This window comes from Crocuta crocuta, unplaced genomic scaffold (assembly GCF_008692635.1).
Source record: "Crocuta crocuta isolate KB4526 unplaced genomic scaffold, BGI_CrCroc_1.0 scaffold56, whole genome shotgun sequence".
NCBI lineage: Eukaryota > Metazoa > Chordata > Mammalia > Carnivora > Hyaenidae > Crocuta > Crocuta crocuta.
The window spans coordinates 7,075,194-7,097,887 of NW_027531334.1; the positions used below are offsets into that span (position 1 = coordinate 7,075,194).

General features: G+C 35.7%; 1 protein-coding gene across 1 annotated transcript in view; it reads left to right on the top strand.

Annotated features, from left to right (window-relative positions):
* Window positions 1-22,694, top strand: part of IFT57 (intraflagellar transport 57) — a 52,837-nt gene that overhangs the window by 2,582 nt on the left and 27,561 nt on the right. Inside the window, exons 2-5 of the mRNA XM_077771800.1 lie at window positions 478-640; window positions 1,429-1,547; window positions 4,166-4,256; window positions 8,649-8,717. Coding sequence (XP_077627926.1) covers window positions 478-640; window positions 1,429-1,547; window positions 4,166-4,256; window positions 8,649-8,717 — 442 coding nt within the window. The remainder of the gene's footprint in view (window positions 1-477; window positions 641-1,428; window positions 1,548-4,165; window positions 4,257-8,648; window positions 8,718-22,694) is intronic.

Consider the following 22,694-nt stretch of genomic DNA (forward strand, 5'->3'; position numbering starts at 1 on the left):
ATAAAAAGACACAAGGAACAACAAAAAAAAAAAAAAAAAAAAAAAAATTTAAAAATGCATAATGAATAATCATTAAGGTCTTTTTTTTAAAACTCTGAAATTCTCTTTATTCCAAATTACCATTTTCAAGAGATACTCTCTTAGTAATTATTTCTGACATATAAATGATTTTGGCAAAAGTTGCACATGATTAGTTTTTTAATGTGGCCTGCATTTACTTGGGTGTATGTTCTTTGACTAATATTTTGTGTACAGTAGTAATTGCCCTAGTCCTGTTGATTAAAAACTTTAATATGAGTGGAAACCTTAATATGAGTGAAGTTACTGGAAACTTCAAAGAGTGAATTGTAGAATTTTTAAAACTTTTAAAGCCATTTTTAAAGCAATAAAATGGTTTTAAAATTTAAAAATGTTAAATCAAAATTAAAGCCGTTAAAAATATTTCATTTTCCTTCCTTCCCCCTTGTTTTGAAACAGACACTATTTCGCACTGCCTACCAACCCTGGTGAACAGTTCTACATGTTTTGCACTCTTGCTGCTTGGTTGATTAACAAAGCAGGACACCCCTTTGAGCAACCTCAAGAATATGATGACCCTAATGCAACTATATCTAACATATTATCTGAGCTTCGATCATTGGTAAGTATGAACAACTGTCTTCTTTCAGATGTCAAGTTATGAATTTTAATATTGGCAATTCAACAACATAGATGCTACCCTTTTAGATGAATTGTCTATGAATGACAATATACATGCTCAATACATACGTATGTAAAATTAAATCTGGATTTTTTTCAGATAAAACCTCAGAATGGTTGGTATTACAATGTTAATGCCACTTCTAAAAATGTTCAGTATACTCTTTGTAGCCCGAAGTAATAATATTTTTCTTACTCTGGTTATGTCTCAGAGGTAAATTTATGGATACTTAGATCTCCTTCTAATAAATGCTAGTAGGAAGCTCAAACATTGTATTTTGAAAGGGAACTTTGATTTAATAGACCATGATAGCAGCTGTACTTTTCATTTCTGACTTGTCCTGGGGGACATCCAGTAAGAATTTTTGGCATACATGTTATTAACTTTTGACAAGTGAGTCACTTCGTCCTTCCTATGGCTGTTTAACAATAGGATGCCAAGCTAGTAGTTTTACTGTTTTTTTTTTCATCCTAACAGGATCAGTTACTTGTTCTGTTATGAGGTTATTGCCTTTCAATCTGATACCTTGGACAATAAAACGTCTTCATTTTCCCTTAGTTTATGTATTAATGGATAGAAAAGACGGATTTCTAAGAAGCAGTATAATTCATTATTTTAAATCATATTTGAAAAAGAGAAGTAATACATTTATTCAGCAGTACTTTGCTTAAAATATTTTGACATATGGAATATAAATAACAAATAAGACACTGTCTTTTGTATTTTAGGGTAGAACTGCAGATTTTCCTCCTTCAAAATTAAAGTCAGGATATGGAGAACATGTATGCTATGTTCTTGACTGTCTAGCTGAAGAAGCATTAAAATATATTGGTTTCACCTGGAAAAGGTAAACATTACCCAACCTGACAATAGTAATTTTATGTGGATGGCTTTTTCCTCTGTGGGATCAGAGCTGTTTAATTGAACTGACAAGGAGTATTTCCTCTTGAATATTCTAAACTGAAAATGCCACAAGTGATTAAAAATTTCTGTATAGACACACTGGAATATCTGGTATATTCAAAATCAGTTCTGATTTTATCATGCTCCTGCCCAATTCAAATTTAAATAATTATTAAACGTCCAACTGTAACTCAATATCTTTATCAACGTAGGAAATTTTTTTACTGTCTCTTTATTTATATATACAAAGATGGTACATACATGGGGTAACTGATAGCTGTAGATTTAAGGAAAAAATGGAAATTAATATAATACTTTAAAATGGGATTTTATGGGTCACCTGCGTGGCTCAGTTGGTTAAGCGTCCAGCTATGGCTCAGGTCATAATCTTGTGGTTTGTGAGTTCGAGCCCCATGTCAGGCTCTGTGCAGACACTTCAGAGCCTGGAAACTGCTTCCAATTCTGTGTCTCCCTCTCTCTTTGCCCCTCCCTGCTTGTGTTCTGTCTCTCTCTGTCTCAAAAATAAATAAAATATTTTTAAAAATTAAGAAAAAGTAAATGGGATTTTCCCTTATAGATACTGGACAAGAATAATAGCTATCTGAAGAAGCCACCTGACACTCTTAGTTCTTCTTCATTGCTTCATTATTTGACTTGACAGTGATGTATTTATATTTCTATGATTGTATTTATCCCTTGGTTTTAAACTCCTTTGTTTTCAGGTCAGGCTTTCTTGCCAGAAACTATGAACTCTTCATATGTTCTGTATGGCAGTTAGCATAGCACAGATGACCACATCATTTTAAACTATATGAAATTACTGATATTCATCTACTATTGAACTAAAAAAGGGCAATTTTATGCTTCAACCTAAATATTATGAGTTAGTGCACTATAAGGAATAACTATATGACTCAGATTACTTCTTTATTGGACTCCAACAAAAGTTATGAGATGTGCTACTCCATTTGGTATTTTTAAACATTACTAAATTTATTGTCCAATGTGTTCTAAGTTCACCTGATCAGTTTCTCAACCATTATTCAACTTTGTACTTCCTTTATTCATAGGCATATCTAATTCCTGGCCATGTATTGTGATTCTGATAATTTATAAGGACTGTAAATGTACGGGGAAAGAAAAGGGGAAAATATTGAAAATAGGTATCAGAGAATATTTCAGCTATGTAATGTGTAATTTACACAGAAGTTACATATTTGTAGGTGACTTTTATTTATTAAATATGTCAAAATAAATCCTAGAAGAACGTTGCTTTTTAGGTATTATCTAATTCTAGTTAATAAAAACATTGGACATTTATTTTTTAAATGTTAATTTTATACTTTGTTAACCTGTCCGAGGTATAGATTTTTTAAATAAGTTTCTAGAAATAAACCTAAATACTTTTGGGTATTTTTAATATGGGAAATACATGTCATTAATCTTGATGGAGAAATAATTGTTCAATACTTAGTGTTAGGACCACTAATTAGATTTTGGAAATAGGAAAGGTGGAGCCCCTCTTATTCCATCAAAATAAATTTCAGATTGATCAAAGATGTAAATGTGAAAAATGAGACTATAGGAGTACTAAAAGGTCAAAGGTGGTTGGGATGTGTCATATATAGGAAAAAGCTAGGATCCATGCAAGAAAAGGTTGCCAAGTCTATGTAACAAGAATTGTACAATCCTGAATATAAGTAATCCTGATTATAAGTAATAAACTAGAAAAAATCTTTTTAACACAAATTAAGCAAAGCATCAATTTTCTTAATATACAAAAGGGCAAAGGGCATAAATAGACATTTTACTGAAAAATAAACACCGATAACCGATCAAAACCTGAAAAAGTGTTTAATCACTCTCCTGTGAAAGAAATGCAATAAATGCATTAAATGCAATAAAACAAGAGATTTTTCATGTATATGATTGGCAAAGATTAATGTTTATTTACAGTATTGGTGAATATGTGAAAATGGAGTCACTGTTTTTGGGAGTGTGAATTAGGGTAACATTTTGGAAGCTGGTTTTTGGTGATATACAGCAAAAGAATACAATGTACAAAGTTGTTGACCCACCTATTCTACTTGTATAAATTTATTATAATTGATAGACATAATGATAAATGTACAAGGATGATCTTTGTAAAATTGGTAAAAAATAGAAACCACCTCAATGTTCATCCACAGGTTGCTAATTAAATTAATTATGGTTCTGTTTAATAGTTCAATGGAATATAGTGCAGGTGAGGGGAAAAAGGGGAAAAAATGTATATGCACTTAAATGTGGTATGTTAGTTAAGTGGGAAAAAGTGTATTGGGTAACAATATGCATGGTATCATTCTAATTGTGTAAGTTTATTTTTTAAATTTGGAGGTAAACATTTTTGCTTTTTTACATAGAAAGTTTCTGACAGAATACATCAAACATGGTGATTATGGAAGGCAGAAAAGGATAATAATATCTGGCATAGAGGGGATTCTTAATATTCATATTATACCTTTTTCATGCTAAAATGTTTTGTTTTTAACTCTCCTTTCATACTAATCTTTATTATTTTAGACCAACATACCCAGTCGAAGAATTAGAAGAAGAAACTGTCCCAGAAGATGATGCAGAATTAACGTTAAATAAAGTGGATGAAGAATTTGTGGTATGTGTGTTGCTGAGCTTTTTTTTTTATCCTTTGGATTTCTTTCCCTTCTGTTAATTACCCCAGATTTCCATTTTCAGGAATATATGTTGTTTCACTGTTTCTAGAGAAAGGAAGAAAAGCTTTTAAATAGCATACCCAGTATCAGTTGTTTCGACCTTTGGTTAAGTTAATGCTCATGTTTTCTAATGGCTGAGGTCTGAATTATAGTCAAGGTTCTTAAACTATAGGCAGGAAATAGTGAACTGCTAGTTATATGAGTAAATATTTTAACCATTCTTGATTTTAAATGGGCCATAAATACTAAAGAACTTAAAAAAGAACAGTAGGGTTTAGGATTAATATATTCTACTCCATAAGAACAGTATTCATTTCTCAGGGATTTCTGTATGCTTCTAAAATTAGAATAAGTACTACCCTTTAGGAATTTTAAAAAGTATTTATAAATACCAACATTATTTAAATTGTTGGGCAGCATCTAGGCCTTTACCATTCTCAACATCCTGGTCATATTGTGAAACTAAATAAGTCTATAACAGATTAGACTACTAAAATGGTAGAAACAGAGAACACTTTCTCGTAACTAGAGATAGACTGATGATGGTGTTTTAGGAAGTATAATATCTGAAATTGAAATAGCAGGAAAAAACCCTTTTTTAAACTGTACTTTACTGTCATAAACCAATTACATTTTCAAGATGAATTTCTAAATCAATAGATAATATATTCTATATTTCAGCTTAATTTATTATGCTACTATATACTACAAAGATATTAATCACTGCATCATTTTATAGCAAATGTTGAAAATAACCATTAAATAAATTAGACTATATCCAAATAGTAGAATATTATGTAGCCATTGAGATTGTTTACAAAGAAATGTTATTGACATAGGGATGATAACTTATGCTGTATGCATAAATTCAAGCATGTAACATACAAAAAAGAAAAAATAACAATATGTCAACATTAGTTACCTATGGATAGAAAGATTATGGATGATTATTTTCTTTTCTAGGCTTCTTTGTATTAAAGTTTTAATGTGTTTTATCAGAGTATAAATATTTTGTTTTATTTTTTAAATGTTTTACCCCAGAGTATAAATATTTTAAAATATGAATACAAAAAAGATCATTTGGTTATTTATAGAAGGAAAAAGACCATTGTAAAACTAATCAATTTAATAGATATTTTTTTAAATATGATACATTTAAAAAGTTAAGGTAAATATACATTCATTCTGCTTGTGTTTTATTGAGCACCTGTTGGGTAAGACGCTGGTGGAACTGTATGTACAAAAGCTCTGAGGCAGGCAGTAGCGTAGCTTGATCAAGGAGCTGAGAGAAGACCACTGAGGGCATATCTCCTAAATGAGGCGGGTTTGTGTGTGTGTGTGTGTGTGTGGTTTAAGATTAACAAGGAAGACAGACCAAGTCCAGATCATCTTGGCCATTTTTTAGGAGTTTAGACAGTATTCTTTGTAATAGATCTTTTCATTCAGCCTCAGAAAATGTTAAGTTCTCACATATTCCCAGTTGTTCACCCCTTTACCCAGGTATTTTCCTCATCTTGTCTTTTTAGTAACTGTTTATTAGTTAATGGTTTACCAACAGAAACCTGGTCCTCACACATCAACATTTAGCTTCAGAGATATAACTCAAACCTACCGGTCAGGAAAAAAAAGTTACGAAAACCTAATAGCCAGAAAGAAAACTCTGTGAAGGTGGAAGCCAATTTTACACTTGTTTTTTTGTATCTCGGTTATTGTGCATTGCTTGGTGCAAAGTGGATGTTCATTAAATATTTGACTACAAAATCAGCTGTCAGTAAATTGCTGTGTAACTTTTAGAGAAAGTATAGCTGATTTTTTTTCTGAGAACCCTTTAAAGTCCAAAGCAGCATCATTAGGTGTATAAATTAGAGAAACAAACTAGAAAGCAGCCTCTTTGCACATTTCTTCCCAGCTACAAGGTAAGGTCCTTCTTCTGTCATAAGACCAAACCGAAGGCCTTCTTCAAAGGCCTGAGGCTGTTTCCTTACGTCAAGTCTCTTGAATTTTTTCCTTTTCTTCCTTTCTTACTGTTATCATATTCTAAGGAACCCTCAGTTACCTCTCCCATTCCTCTTGTTAAGGAGATCAGTGCCAAAAAGCATTTGAACAGTGGGATGTTACATTACTTTGTTGCCAGAGTTTGGGACAGCTCAAGGATGGAAAAGATAATTTCTGACAGAGTAAAGTTCTGCTATAGTCCTGTAGCAACTAGAATCCTTCAGTTTTAGACTTGTCAAATCAAGGTAGGACACACTGATACCTGTTAAAACAAAAAGGTAAGACAAGTATTGGTCACAAAACAATATTTTCACCTGCTGTATATAATCATATATTTAGTAATTGACAGATAATTAAAAGGGTACATGTTAGGCAAAGAAGTGGTACGAAATTGTTGAGTGTCTTCTAAATAACCAAAATCAGAATACTCAACTTTAAAGCTTTTTTTTGGTAAGTCTTTTATATTTGAATTTCTTTTGAATGCTGTCTTAATATTTAGTAACCTAAATCCTTTTTTGACTGCCTACTATTAAAGCTTTTTACCTATTTGTGTTTAGTCCAGTACTAATTCAACAAGTATTTATTGATCCCTATGTAAACTGGACTGATTAGGTTATTGTAAAAGCATAATAAACTTGTCTCTTCTCCCATGGGCATCGAGTCATTGGCGTTTCAATCATTTACTCTGGTTGTTAAGTAGGTCATCATTAGTGCAAACACAGAATAAACTGAGCCGTATCTCAAAGGTGTGCATCTGCATTTATGGTTAGGATTTAAGATGTAAACAGTCACATCAATTTTGTGTACATCTCTAAGCTCCACTGCTCCTCCTCCCTAAAAAAGTAAATGTAAAAAAATGTAAACATAAAAAAGTAAATGTCACTTGAGTGTATTTATACTTTGCATTTATATTGCTTCATATTTTACAAAAATCTTTCCAATTCCCCAAAGATTAATTCTCATAGCTTACCTTAGTGGCCTCACCTCCAGAGTTTCAGAGTAGACCTGTGATGGGACCTTAGAATTTGCATCCTAACAAGTTCCCAGGTGATACTGATGCTGGCGTCTCAGAACCACATTTTGAGAACCGTTGTCTTCCATCTTTCTAAATTCTTTTTAAAAATTTTTTAATGTTTATTTATTTTTGAGAGAGAGAGAGAGAGAGACAGAGCGTGAGTAGGAAAGGAGTAGAGAGAGGCAGACACAGAATCTGAAGCAGGCTCCAGGCCCTTTACTGTCAGCACAGAATCTGATGCGGGGCTTGAACTCACAAACCATGAGATCATGACCTGAGCTGAAGTCGGACGTTTAACCGACTGAGCACCCCACGTCCTTCTAAATTCTTAAAGATCAGGATTATCTTTGAAATCTACCACTGCAGCTTTGTAGAACTGTACATGTGGAAGTGTCCATCAAATGACACATACTTCAGGTTTTTTTTCCTTTGAGGATCAAGCTCCATTTGCTAGATTACCATGTCCTTAAGCCTGGGCTATTGTTGTTAAATTTCCTTCACCCATTATGTCACTTTCACCACAGAGACATTTGAAGAGAAAGGGGAGCTAATTTTTTGACCTACATGCTTTAGAAGCTGCTCAGGCTCCATAGTTACTGTTGGGAAAGAGACTGCCTCACAGAGGGTCACTTCTGACCCTGCTGCCCACAGCAAGTGGCCCAGGGGTCAGAACCAACTTTGAATTTACATACACCATCCTTTAAGATCCTTAATATCTAAGATACAAGGTTAATATCTTAAATACATATTTATATCTTTAAATATATTTAATATTTTAATATCTTTAAATACATGGGCCAAGGAGTACTGATGACTAAACTTAGTAATTTATTAAACTCAAACATATAAGAGATGAGATGTCAAAAATATGCATTAATGGGATTGGTCCCCTGAGCTGGTGAGAATATTCTGTGTCTATCAACCTCATTTTTGCCCATTTTAGTCATGTTCCTCAAAATTGACATTAACTCCTTCCATTATCTCTCTATTTCATACATGCCACTCTGCACGGTTTCTTATTTTATTCATATGTTTATTTACCCTTAGTTTTATAGCAATGGCTCTTCCTTCTCCTTTGTTTTTCTTTTTTCAGTGACTATAAAAAGGCCCTATTTTAAAAGGCACCGTCAAAACCTGTAAGAACAGAAGAGCTGCTAATAACATTACGCCCTACATTACACACACTACTAGACTTTTAAATGCCCTTTTCTGCATTGGTCTTTATATCCAGCTTAGTATATTATGTATGTCAAAACTGGAAATAACATTTTTTAAATTGTAACTTTTTGTAATTATTAACTTTTAAAACTTTTATTTTTCTAAGGAAGAGGAGACAGACAATGAAGAAAACTTTATTGATCTCAACGTTTTAAAGGCCCAGACATATCGCATGGTAAGTTACATGGGATACACACAGGACCAGCAAGCAATCAGTATACTTTTTCTGCTGAAAGCTGAAACAAGTAGAAACCATTGTTTGCCATTGTTTTGTGCATCCTGTGAAATGTAGCTCTCAAAAGTTGTTTCCTATATATAAAATGTTATAATTATAGCAAATAAAAAATCCAGAGGGCCAAGTGGGACAGCCTCCTATCTGTACCATGGAAAATCAACATACTGCTTCTCTTATAAACTGGAAATAATTTGTCATTTTTTATTAAAGAAAGACATTATTTGATTTCAAGTTATTTTCCATTATAACTGGCTAGTATTGAATGGTCTTGATTATAGGAAAATACTTAAATGGTAATTCTTTGAAATTAAAGTGGGTTATTGTAAGACTGGTATATCGATAGGTAGTCAAACATTGTTTTAAGTCAGTGTTGGCTTGTTTTAATTAGGAAGTCTAGTCTATAAATGAGAACCCTCAGTGAAATGTTTTTTAAAAAATTTTTAATGTTTAGTTTTGAGAGAGGGTGAGCACGCACGGGAACAGGAGAGGGGCAGAGAGAGAGGGAGACACAGAGTCCAAGGCAGGCTCCAGGCTCTGGCTGTCAGCACAGAGCCAGACATGGGGCTCTAATTCACAAGCCACGAGATCACGACCTGAGCCAAAGTTGGCTTTAACCGACAAAGCCACCCAGGCTCCCCTCAATGAGCTATTTCAAAAGTACATATAGGATTTTTATATTTTACTATATGTATATTTCAATAATTTTATACTTAATTGCTTGCTCACAAAGGTATATATGGAATATACTTTTCTTTTTAAATGTTTTAACTTTTTTTTAAAGTTTATTTTTGAGAGAGACAGTAACAGACTGAGCAGGGTAGGGACAGGGAGAGAGAGAATCCCAAGCAGGCCATGTGCTGTCAGCATAGAGCCCAATGAAGATCTCAATCCCACGAACTATGAGATCACAACCTGAACTGAAATCAAGAGTTGGATGCTCAACTAACTGAGCCACCCAGGCACCCCTGGAATGTAATATTCTTATTTGCCCTTTATTTAATTTTACTTGTCTAAATTCTACAAATAAGTTTGAAACTTCCTTGGCCATCCCACCCCAGGATGATCTCTTCATTTATTGTTTACTGCATTAGTACTATTAGTCAGCATTATTTATTATTATCTTATTATCATTAGGTATGTGTGTTCTCTGCTCAACTTGAGATGCAATAAAATGTATAACATTGTAGCTAACTTGCCTGAGTGTGTGAGTTGACTTTAATACATTTAGTGCTTACTAGATATCTGACCTTGAGCAGGTTTCCAAAATTTTTGCACCTTCTCTTTCTCATTTATAAAATGAGGATAATAATGTTATCTTTTTCATAGGGTTTTTAAAGAATAAAAGAATTATTACATGTACAGCATTTATCATGATGTGTGGCATATAAAAGTGCTCAATAAGTGTTAGCAAAAACCAAAACCACATCTTCCCACATTCCCCTTCTCAAATCTGATTTGTATAAGGTCCTTGATTATAGGAGATAACTATCAATTTTTATATTCTCCATAACACAGAAGATGCCAAAAACATGAATTCATTCATTGATTTTTAAATGAATGTATTTTTATTGCTCAATTGAAAATTCAGAATATAATATAATCTGATACAGTATATCAGATTAATATGTTAACATTTAAATCCAAACAAACTCCAGTTGTAACAGTCCATTTGTAGTACTTTGTAGGTTTCAAAGTACAGTTGACCCTTGAACAACACCGGTTTGAACTGCACAGGTGCACTTACACGGATTTTTTTTCTGGATAAATACAGTGCAATACCATAAGTGTATTTTCCTTATGATTTTCTCCATAGCATTTTCTTTTGTCTTTATTATAAGAATACAGTATATAATGCATATAACGTACAAAATGTGCATGAATTGACTATGTTATCAGTAAGGCTTCCAGTCAATAGTAGGCTATTACAAGTTATGGTTTTGAGGAGTCAAAGGTTATATACCCAGATCTTTGGTTATGTAGGGGTCAACAGCCCCCTAACTCTAGCATTGTTCAAAGGTCAACTGCACTTTAAAATACATCCTTTATTAGCCTTGTGAAGCATTTGGGTAGATGTTGTTATCCTCATTGTACAGATACAAAAACTGAAATTTATAATCTTGGGACAGTTTACTCTTTTAAAAAACTAATAAAATTGCAATAGCTGAATTTGAATTAAGTTTGTTCTAAATTCCCGAGTCTATTACTTTTTTCTCTTTACCTCCTATAAGAATGCAGCAGGTAGGTATGGTTTGATTCCTACTTTCAGCAAGGACACTAGTGTTTGATGTTCCTAAATGAGTTGAAGATGATGACGACAGTTCTCCTAAAGTATGAGGGGAAAGAAACCAAAAGTGATGAACATATAGTTATAATCAGAACGAAACTGTCATTTGTGTTATTCATTCTTCCATTGATGGTGTAAATAGAACTTCTAAAGGCCACCTGGGATTCCCTCTGGATAAAGTAGTTTGAGAATTGGGAAGGGATGAAGAAATTTAATTTGCCTCTGTCACTACTTTAAGTTCCTGTTTGTCCAGATTTCAGTTTTCACTTTAAAGTATATTAAGTTTTCCCCTACCTGTGTCTTTGTAAATTATCTAGGAACTAGAGTCTTTAGACAAATATTATATAACATAAGCTAAGGCTATGTGTGGTTGTATTTTCACAAGAGGAAGAAGTCTGGACACCAGGTGTTTGTGGCTGGTCAGCCACGAAGTTCTAATGAGGCAGAAAACCCTTTCATATTTTAAAAAATCTGGCAAGCTTATGGTGTTGCCCGCTAAAGCCATCTGCCTGAGACAGCTGTATCTGACTCTAGCTTATGATGGCTTAGCTGCTCTTTCCCCAAGACAGACCTGCTATATAGGTTAGTAACATAGATTGAAGATTTTATGTTTCATTGCAGCAGGTGGACTCACAATACAGAGAAAATATTATTTTAGCAAAGTTGCATATAATGAGTTTTATTAGAACAAAAATGACATATACTCTCTAGGAAATTGATATACTAAATGTAGATGTGACTGTGTCACCCCAGCCACTTATGGATTATAGCAATCCTCTCTACCTGTGGTTTTGAAATAATAGATGCTTCTCCAAGCATTCTCTGTTCTCTCACTTTGCGTTATTTTTCTTTACAGACCCTGGCAGTATACTGATTTCCATTTTTTGTCTATCTCAGTCACTAGAATGCTCTCTCCTCTGAGTGGGAACTTTCTTTAGTACTTTTTCACCTGTGCCTGGTGTGTAGAAACTTCTCAGTATTGAATAATATTGAAGGAATACATGCCCGAATGAATGCTATTTTACATTTACAATTTTATAGGCAAGGTATAGTTTAATCTTCATAGAGAAAAGAACTGCTCAATAATAATTACTTCCCCTTCTATGTGCCAGGTGGGATAATGCAGGGAGAAATCTATTTATATTCCCTTCTTTCACTAAAGAAAGTGATATCTAGATCCTAAAAAGGGCGCTTGCTCTTAAGTATCATGATAATGCAAGAAGATGAGCCTACACAGTATCTTCTTGAGATTTGTGCTAAATGGAGTGAGAATGTAAATGGAAAAGACATGTTGCAGATGATGTTCTCTGGAAGTGGACACTGAGACAGAGTTTGGGGTACAAGATGTTGATTGTGAAAGGAAGGGGGGAAATTTGGGCTAGGGAGAAGCCTAGATATGATTCAGGCCTGACCAAGCCTAGGGTGACCTGCTGAAGAGCTCTGGACCAAGTGCTGCCTGCGTGGCCCATCACTGCAGGCAGGCTGGCCTGGGAAGGACGTACTGCCAGGCCAGGTCGAGGTGGCTCTCTGCAGGTCAGACAGCCTGAGGCCGCTGACGGCAGGAAGCTGTCTGCCGGCCACGTTGCAGCAGGTCTTTCCTTGAAAGGGGACCTGGTGGTCCATCTTCCTGACTCCACGACAGTATTTGAATCCTGCAGCTGCTAATTTGAAGAACTTATAGAGTGATACTATGTGCCCAGTGACTAAACTCTGAAGTGTCTACTTGGATCATGACGTAGCTGTAGTGTTTCATGAGCCCTGAAAATGGTGTTCTGAGAAAATGGTTCCTCCTATCAATGGTGAACGCTTACAGTGATGAAGCTGGTTTGTTTTGGAAGCACTTGTTTTTCAGAACATTTATTTTCTCTCAGGTTTGGAATGTACATTTTAAAGTCATTTTATTGTGTGCTCTCCCCCCAGTCCTCTTACCCCCTTTATGATGTTGCCAAATATAATACTTTGTAAGAAAATAACTTTTGCAATTAGCAAGGTATTACCTTGTCTTCCAAAGTTTTATTTGTAGGTTAGTTATTTGAATTTTGATATAGCTTTTCTTTTTTTTAATGTTTTTTAATGTTTTGTTTATTTTTGAGAGAGAGAGACAGCATGAGCAGGGGAGGGTCAGAGAGAGAGGAAGACACAGAATCTGAAGACAGGCTCCAGGCTCTGAGCTGGCTGTCAGCACAGAGCCTGATGCGAGGCTCAAACCCACAAACCGTGAGATCATGACATGAGCTGAAGTCGGATACTTAACCGACTGAGCCACCCAGGCACCACATATGTATGTTTCCTTAGAAGAAAAAAAGATCTAGATAAATATTAGTCTTCAAGGCTGGCCCATAAAGTTCTACATTCTCTCTGTCCCTCTGATTTCCTGAAGTGTCTTGAAATCCAAAATTTAGCCAAAAACTCCTTGGGGGTGGTCATGAGGGAAGACACTGGTGCTGTATTAAAGATCTTACCGGTGGGCAGAGCCCCTGCTGGGTAGGGGGACAGTAGAATTTCAGAGATGCGAGGGGTGGGAGCAGGAAAGGAAGGCTCTGGGGGCAAGGTGTTAGGCAGGTGTTTAGGCCATTTCTAGTTCTGTCTCGAGTATGTTCATTGGAAACCGCCTGCACCGTTGTGGCAGCTACACTGTAATTACCAGTGGTCTTTGTAGCTCCCCTCCATTCTGAAGCTCGGTGGAGTGATAGCAGCAGTGTTGTGGCAGCATAACGCAGATGTGTCATTCTCCTCCCCCAGTGGAAAAAAGATGGGAGGGAAGCTGTGCGCTCGGAGTTCTATTTTTAAATGTCCATCACTTCATTTCAAAACAGTTTTTCAAACATGCCATAGATACCATTCTTCCTTGAGATGCTAAATTTGAGGTTTTAGAAACCAAATTCTGAGTTAGACAGCATAAAACCAACTATCTCAAAAGGTTTAAACACAATTGGTTTTTAATTACTTAGCAAAAAAATTCATTGTACCAAGAATGAGAGAATTTTTAGCTTAAAAAGCAAAAGCTGTAAGGAAGCAAAAATCTGGGCTTAGAATAAAAATGTCATCTCAGTTTTTGAGTGTCATTGTGGCAAGCTTGCAATATTGTAATCAAAAAAGGGAGGAAGATGGTTCTACTTTGGTTAATATCTTAAATACTTTAAATTGTCTTCATTTTACATTGGATTTACATTTCACTTCTTGAAACAATGTCCCTTCTGAGTAATCTAGGAAAAGAGCATTGTTCTGCAGTATAACTTGCCTCCCTGGGTTTCCACTGGTTCTGATTCTTGCTTGAAGAAAATGGTTTTTCTTCTCCTTTCCTAAAACATTTGAGTGTTTGTCCTTCTGTGCTGTGACTGTAAGAAGTCTGTGGCTGGTATTTCACAGGAGAAACAATTAGAGCACCACATGTCTGAGCGTGATGGAATGCCTTATGACTGAGTAAATGCTTTTATTTCTCTGGTAACTAACCTGTACCACCCCATCAGCTTTACATCTGGAAGTGAATAGAAAATGTAGGTTAGAGAAAAAAAAGCTGTACTCCACACTGCTCAGAAGGAGCTCAAATGGCAGTTCTTGCTGGGTGTAAAACCGAGTTTTCCTTGATCTTTAGTGTAGCTTTTGAATTCACTCTTGGAATTGGAGAGATTCTTCCTTCCATCCTAGTTTTATTGTGAACCTAAAAAGAAGTAGAAAGGAAGCAAGGACTTTTCAAGGTCCTTTCGAGATCTAAGTTGTCCATACCTTCAATGTTGACACCATGGTGAAAAATAAGTCTTGGCTAAAATTCTGACTGCAGATCCGTTGAGCATCTGACTCTTGATTTTGGCTCAGGTCATGATCTCAAGGTCGTGAGATCAAGCCCCATATTGGGCTCTGTGCTGGACATGGAGCCTGCTTAAGATTCTCTCTCTCTCTCTCTCTCTCTCTCTCTCTCTCTCTCTCTCTCTGTCTCTCTGTCTCCCTCCCCATCCCTCCACTGCTCGCTCACATGCTCTCAAAAAAAAAAAAAAAATTCTGACTACATGTCACTAGACACATAGCCTTAGTAATTAACCTGTGACTCTGCTTTCTTATCTGTGCAGTGGTGACATAATTCTTCCCAGGGTTGTTTTGAGATTAATACAACCTAACTAGCTGGATGCATTTCTTATTTTATATAAGTTTTCACCCTTCCTAGAGGTTGGAACTAAGAGATTGGCATATTACCAACATTCTTATGTGCTATAGGAGAGTAGAAAAGTCCCCCATCTCTCAATACAAATAAGTTTCTAGATTACCACGAGTATTTTTGAGTAAGAAGCTTACATAGGATATAAGTTACCAAGAAGTTTGCATTTTTATGTAAAGTGGGAAGCCTTGGTGATGTCATGTCTTTATTTTCATAATCTGTCACATGGATTCTTATTTAGTTCCATGAGACTAAGTCTTCTATCACGCGAGGTTTCCCCTACAGAAATGACTAAGGGGAATTTGATGAAAAGTAATAGGATGTTTTTCAGGATTCATTTGAGAGTTGTCATTTTATAAATGGAGAGATTATATTTCCCGAGTCAATGCCAGTAGCAGATATTTATTATGTAATTCAGTATATTAGATGGGTACCAGGAATGTGTGCTTTTTTCAGTCCTCTGTAAACCTATATTCTTTAAATCCACCCAGCTCCACCCATCCATCTCTAGCAGTGTTAGTGCTTTGATGTTCGTCTAATGCTTCATTTTACCCAGGACATCTAGTTAGTCACTAAGACCTGCAAGGTGCTGTCTTTGAAATCTCCCTCATATGTGCCCCTTCAGCTCTCCTTCGAGGCTAAGTCCTCTTCATCTCCTGTCTGGATTATGTAACAATAATGACCTGAATTGTCTTTGATCCTTATCCTTCAATCCCACCCTCACCCTTTTGCAAAATTTTTTCGCCCTACTCTTCCATCTTGCTTACCTAAGCGACTTTTATCAGGTCATTTTGAGTTCAGAAACTTGATGGCTTTTCAGTGCCTCTAGGTCAATTTATAGAGATTATAAAACAATAATTTTTGGTCTGGATTTCCAGACTCTTAGCAGTTTGACAACTGTCCGTATAGCCAACCTTATTTTCTTCTGCCAGAATAACCTTTTTCCAGGCAAATGGATCTTCTGATAGGTTTTCAAACACCTCATGAGCATATCTGCTCTCGTCTTTGACTCCTATCTAAAATACCTTCTTGTCATCTCTCTACCTGACTCTTAAACCTTCAAAGTTCAGCTCAGATTCTGCCTTTTTAGTGAAACTTTACCAATTACCCCAGTCCCATTCAATTCTATGGCCCACAAATCTACAACCCATGACTATTCATAAAATATATTTAGAACATTCTAGAATATTCTTTCATGAGGATTTTTACCATTTTATTCCTGTCCCTGAAAACAGAATAGTACCTGGCATATAGTAGGTGCCAAAGATTTGTTGGATATAGGTGGTCCAGTTGGTTAAGCGTCTGACTCTTGATTTTTGCTCAGGTCATGATCTCAAGGTTTGTGAGACTGAACCCCGTGTTGGACTGTACACTGACAGAGCGGAGCCTGCTTGGGATTCTCTCAATCTCTCTCTCTCTCTCTCTCTCCCCCCCCCCCACANTCTCTCAAAATAAATAAACATTTTTAAAAAATCATTAAAAAAAAGATTTGTTGGATAAATAAAGTTGTTTTACCTTGCTTGTAACTCTTTGTGGCCTCCCTTCAGGCTGAGAGGACAAAATTCATATTCCTCAGCCTCACTTCTAAGGTCTTTCACAAAGTATTTAACTCTTTTTTTGGCTCCCCAGTATTCGCCTTTCTAAGTCCCCAGTCGCTCTTGATGTGATGTTCACAGCCATGTGCATTTCTATTTCAGTATCTTGGCTTATGATGCTTTCCTGACTATAAACACTTGGCTTGTCTCTTTTCTGCCTATTTGCATTCCATACATCCTTATAAGGTTAAACTTAGATCTCATCATCTCTATTAAAATACTTCTTTCTCTCATTCAAATTCCTAAAGCATTTACACCTACCAGCTAGTTTCTGGAAGTTAATCAAACTTATTATTTTTACCTGCTTTTATTAAAAACACTTTATTCTTTTTAAAAGTGAAATATATTCCTCGGGTTTGTTTGTTTGGTTGGTTTTTTTTTTTTTAATGAAGGCACAAAAAAGTGCAGTGGAATATTTGAAAACATCCCCAAATCTTAGCATCCAGATATAAACACTGTATCACTTTATGCATAATTGTCCTCAGGTTATGTAAGATGCTAATATTTGGTGAATCTGGATGAAGGGTATACGGGAATTCTTTGTACTATTTGTATAATTTATCAGGAAGTCTAAAAAAATCATACTGACTCAGAAATAGATTGATGTACAGAGTTCATAAAATAATCCAAATATATGGTGATATTAATAATATAGGAAACAATACAAATACATGGGCTGTTCAGTTAACTGGTGATAGAATAATAGGCTGTGGATATGGTGAAAAAACTTGGGCTCTTTCCTTATATCATACACTCTAATAACCCCACATGGATCACACATTAGAAAATGATGAGGTACAAAAACAGGAGTGACAAGTGTTATACTCACGGGTTGAAATTGACATGATAAAGCCTGGTAAGAACACTAAAAACCATAAAAGCACTAATAAATCTGAATGCATAAAAATTAAAGGCTATTTATGAAAGGGTGGGATGGGGAGCACCATAAAGTTAAAAGACAAGTGATAAACTGGGGAAACATAGTTGTAACCTATATGACAAAAGGATTGATAGACACTTGGTAAGGTATCTAAGAGCTTGTGCTCTAGAGTAACATTCCCTGGGCCCTGCCACTCTACACATGATGTGACGTTGGGGAAATTAGCTAACTGCTCTATACCTTATCTTATTTGCAAAAGTGGGAATAAACCTCCCTTGATTAATGGTGCTATTATTGGGCATTTAAATTGGTAAAAGCATCTAGTACCATGCTTGGCATATAATAGTAATAGTAACTGCTAAAATATATTGAGGCTTACTATGTGCCAGGCATTGTGCAAGCCTTTTTAAATATGTAATTTAATCATCACAGCAACCCTTCCAATGAGGAGAGTACTATTACCGCATCTTATAGATGAGAACCCTGAGATTTAGAGAGGCTCTACAATCTGACCACTAGCTAAGAAGCAGTGGAGGTAGGATTTGAGCAGAGATGGGATTCCAGACCCATCCTCTTGACATTTATTTATACCATACTGTGGCAATTCTCAAGACATCTTAGCTTTCTTTTCCTTAGGTCTTGAGACTGTTTAACCTTGACAGTTAATTAGACTTTCACGCCCCTCTCAGTAGATGTATGAATTTAGCTCTTGAAATGTATAAGGTTGCCATCTCAGAGAAAAGAAGCCTTATAGAAATTCATTACATAAAGAATTAGACTTTCTTTGGTATACTCTATAACACCAACTATAATGTCTATGGTAGTTTTGCCTAACATACTTGTTGGGGTACTTTCTTTCCGTTTTATCTTGAGAAAATAAAAAATCAGGAATGACTTTACCCTCACACTTAGTGAACATTAAACTAGCTAAGGTAGTAGCAAAGACAGGTATTTGAGATATTAAACAAATAATACTGGAAGTTGCATTTTCATTCAAAAGTAATTTCAGATTTCTTATTAGGAAGTTAAATTGATTTTTTTTATATTTAGGGAGCTTTTTAACTTTTTTTGATTTGTGAGCATAATTTATTCAAATTTCAGTTCACATTATAACAGAGTAGTTTCTTTTGATAGTCTTAAAATTGAATTGAAAACTCTTATGAACTACATATATTTAAAGACAGAGGCTACCATCTCTCTCTTTCTTTTGATGGATTACAGCCAAGGTTTAATTTAGTTATTCAGAACAATCTGAAAATACTTTTTGTATGGTATTAAACATTTTTCTTCATAGTAATATAGTGTTAAATCATTTAAAACCTAATTTGAACAGAAAATAGTGAATCAGACTCATGATTTATGTTTCTTTAATCATGAAGAAGAATTGACTTATAGGGACATGAAGGTTTTAGCTCTATGCCTTAAGTATGATTTCTTAAAATCACTGGATTTCCAGGGAACACTTTTCTTGATTGAAATACCTTATTTATCCCTCTAGCTTTTTACTGATCAATGATAAAGAAAGAGGGACACTAAATACCCTTAAGAGAAACCTTGCTTAATACATAATAATGTATAATGTATAATAAATATTATATTTAATACTTAGCTTGTCCACCACCACTATTTCTTATCTGGATCAAAGCATCAAATTAGGAGGTTGCAAAGAAGGCCTCTGAGCAACCAAAATAATTCTAACCACCTCCATTAAAAAAAAAAATCTGAAGAGTCCCAACCTCACCACCACTACCACCACCCTCACTAGCTCTCACGTATTTCCTTGTTTTGTTATTTTTCCTAGATTCTAACATGCTTGGATGCTAGGTTTCTACGTCTACAGAAGTTTAGGAGGAGGAAGAGGTGCTATAGGCAATCAAGCAGACAGCCAGAGGTGATCACTGGCATCTGATAACAAGAGAGGCTACGGGAGAACTTTGAAAGCAGACATTAGAATACAAAAATTATAGCTATCTGGGGCCATTTAATGTAGGATCAGTCATATCCAGTTTTCTCAGCCCTGAGAGAACCATTGTATTACAGAATTAATATAATAAGCATCATGAAAAGATGAAATTACAGTCAGTAAATGTCAGCATTTACCAGTCTCCAGTATTCAGTCTGACAGTGGTGCCTCATTCTTATAAGATGTAGGGGTTTGGGCTTGATCCTTGAAGATTCACGTGCCTCCACTTGCTCTTGCTTCATTAGATAAATGTTAGGATCTTCTGACCCTCCTTTTTATCTCACATTTTCACCTGGAAGTCTGTGAATCCAGTTTCTGCCCAGGCCCTCACGATCTAGGTTCTCTTGGCCAGGCTCTCATCTGAACTTATGGTTTCTCTGTAACTACTGATGCGGGATCTCCATTTCCAAGGAAACATCTCATGGATGCTGGAGTCTTGAGTTTCACTCTTGGATGTGCCCGTCCAGTCATATATGTTCCCTTTACTAGACTAGGTGTTTCTTAGTCAATGATTAAGGGAAGTACTGTAGAGTATCTATGATTAGTTGAGTTTTAGAAATTCTATTTTACCCTACTCATAGTTTTCTTCCTTCTTCATTCCTATTAGAATGTTTTAACCAGAGCTAACTGCCCAACCTAATTTGGACGCTTGCGATCAAAAAGATCCTATAGTACCAGATTTTTGTTACTATAGCAGAGATGAAAAGAATGGGTATATGCTGCTGGAATCAGGAAATCCTAGTCAACATTGCTTTGTCCAGTAATGTTTAGTCCCCTTTCTTTTATAGGGGTTTCCAATAATGAGTATACACTACATATTAGAAATAGTTTCACCCTGAAGAGATTTTTTTTAAGTTCCTTGCTCAAGATCGCAATTCATCCATTAGGTATACCAAAAATGTAATCAGTGCTTCTACTGTATCACCTGTAACATTTTCTGTATTAAGACTTGTTAATGGGGGCGCCTGGGTGGCTTAGTCGGTTAAGCAACCGACTTTCGCTTAGGTCATGATCTCGCGGTTCGTGGGTTCGAGCCCCGCGTCGGGCCCTGGGCTGACTGCCAGCTCAGAGCCTGGAGCCTGTTTCAGTCTGTGACTCCCTCTCTCTCTGACCCTCCCCTGCTCACGCTATCTCTCTCTCCTAGAAATAAATAAAAACCGTTAAAAAAAAATTAAAAAAAAAAAAAAGACTTGTTAATGGCCCATCCCCCTCTGTTAGTATCAGATCCATTACTTCCAATGCTGGTTGTTAAGGTTTATCTACCCGGAGTCCCCAGGGTTAATTAAAAGGTGAAAATATTTTGAAGGTATATCAACTTTTGTGTTCCACTTAACCTAGTGTGACAGAACAGCTTTGCAGCACTACATAGGTTATCCAGCAGCTCAGGCTGCAAAGGCTTTCTTTACCCTCCCTCATTGATATATAAGGGTTATATATAAATAGATACACAGAATATAGTATTTTTTCAGATGCTTAACCATCCCATTAATATTATTGGAAGGAGAGACCACTTTCTTAGAACAGGATTCTGAGCAGGCTTTTAACATTGCATGTTTGATCCTTGAACTGACTTTGGTGATATGCCCACTCTTGGAGCCCAAGTTTATGTTGTAGGATGGTTTGGACTGATGTCTTCAGTTCTTCTATTGGCAGTCTTAGGATCAATTTTCGTAAGTTTTCCTTTCCCTTGGGACCATTTATTACCTCCATAAACTAGACTGAGACCCCCTAACAGGCTGTAAACTCTTTGTAGGCAGGGATTAAATCCTTTTATCTTCCCACGCCAAACACAGTACCTGAATTCTTGCCTTGCCTGTTGTAGGAGCTTTACAAATGGCTTATTGGTAAATTAATTAATTATAAATGAGATTTCTGGGTAGCCTGTGTCTTACTGAGCTTCTAATTATTTCTTCAGCATTAACTAGAAAATGCAATTTCCCAAGAGGTATGCTTTATCTTAGTTAATGTTTTTCAGACAGGGATTGCAAATTTGTCATGATGATATAAAATTTTGATTAAATGAAAACAGTTTATTTCTCTTTTTACTAATATCTCCACATAAAATACCATTTGTTAAATGGAAGTACAGTTGGAAAGGAAAGGTTTTCTCAAGTTATTAACGAAGGCATGGTATAGTTTTAAAATGATTTCTATTTCATATGTAGGGCTTGCTCGGTTAATGTATCCACTTATTAGGCATTAGGAAAATTTGAGGAATGAGGTTATGAAATAGATGTGCAAATATGGAAATAGAAGGAGACTGTATAGTTTGAATAAGTGAATGCCACTCTACCAAGCCTAATGTTCTCTTTTTGCCCTTTCTTCATTTAGTAACTAGGCCATTTCCCCTCAATATATTAACTGTGGCCTAGGAGGCAGTGAAGACATTTGAGCTGCTATATTAAAATTTTAGGATTTTGGAAGTAGGAGTTTGCAAATCATTGCTTAAGGGAACCAAATAATAACTTAAGAATAAATGCAACTTTCTAAAGGGCTCAATATAAAGCAAATAGTAGTTTATGCACTGGGATGCCTTAATGCAGTGTTTGTAAGTGTAGCCCTGTATCTTATTAACTCTTTTGATTCCAGTCTGATTCAGACAGGGCCACTGCCACCCATTCACCTTGGCAAAAATGAGAAGAATGTGCCCTTCCTTGAGGAACATTTTTGAGTATGTTATGGACAACTTGAATAACCCTCTGAGTTCAGGCTTGAAGAAAGTGGGGCTATGGATGCGTACCTTCTCCAGCCTTGTCTGGTGATTTGGGACTCCACCCTCCTGTAGGGAAGGGAAGGAAGAGTGAGGGGAATTGAGTTGAGGAACACTGGCTCTGGGATTTAATCAGGAGTACCCAGCTTCAGTTCACCAAATAGTGGTTCTTTAAAGCAGGCTTATTTTTAAATCAGTGATCAGAACATCTACATTCTATTATGAATCATACAACACTGCTGCTGAGAGGTGATGCCCCTTTGGCTCAGCCTGGCTCACTGGGCTTGGGATGTGGGAACCCGTAGCCCTGGCAGGAGCGAGCCTGTGTATAT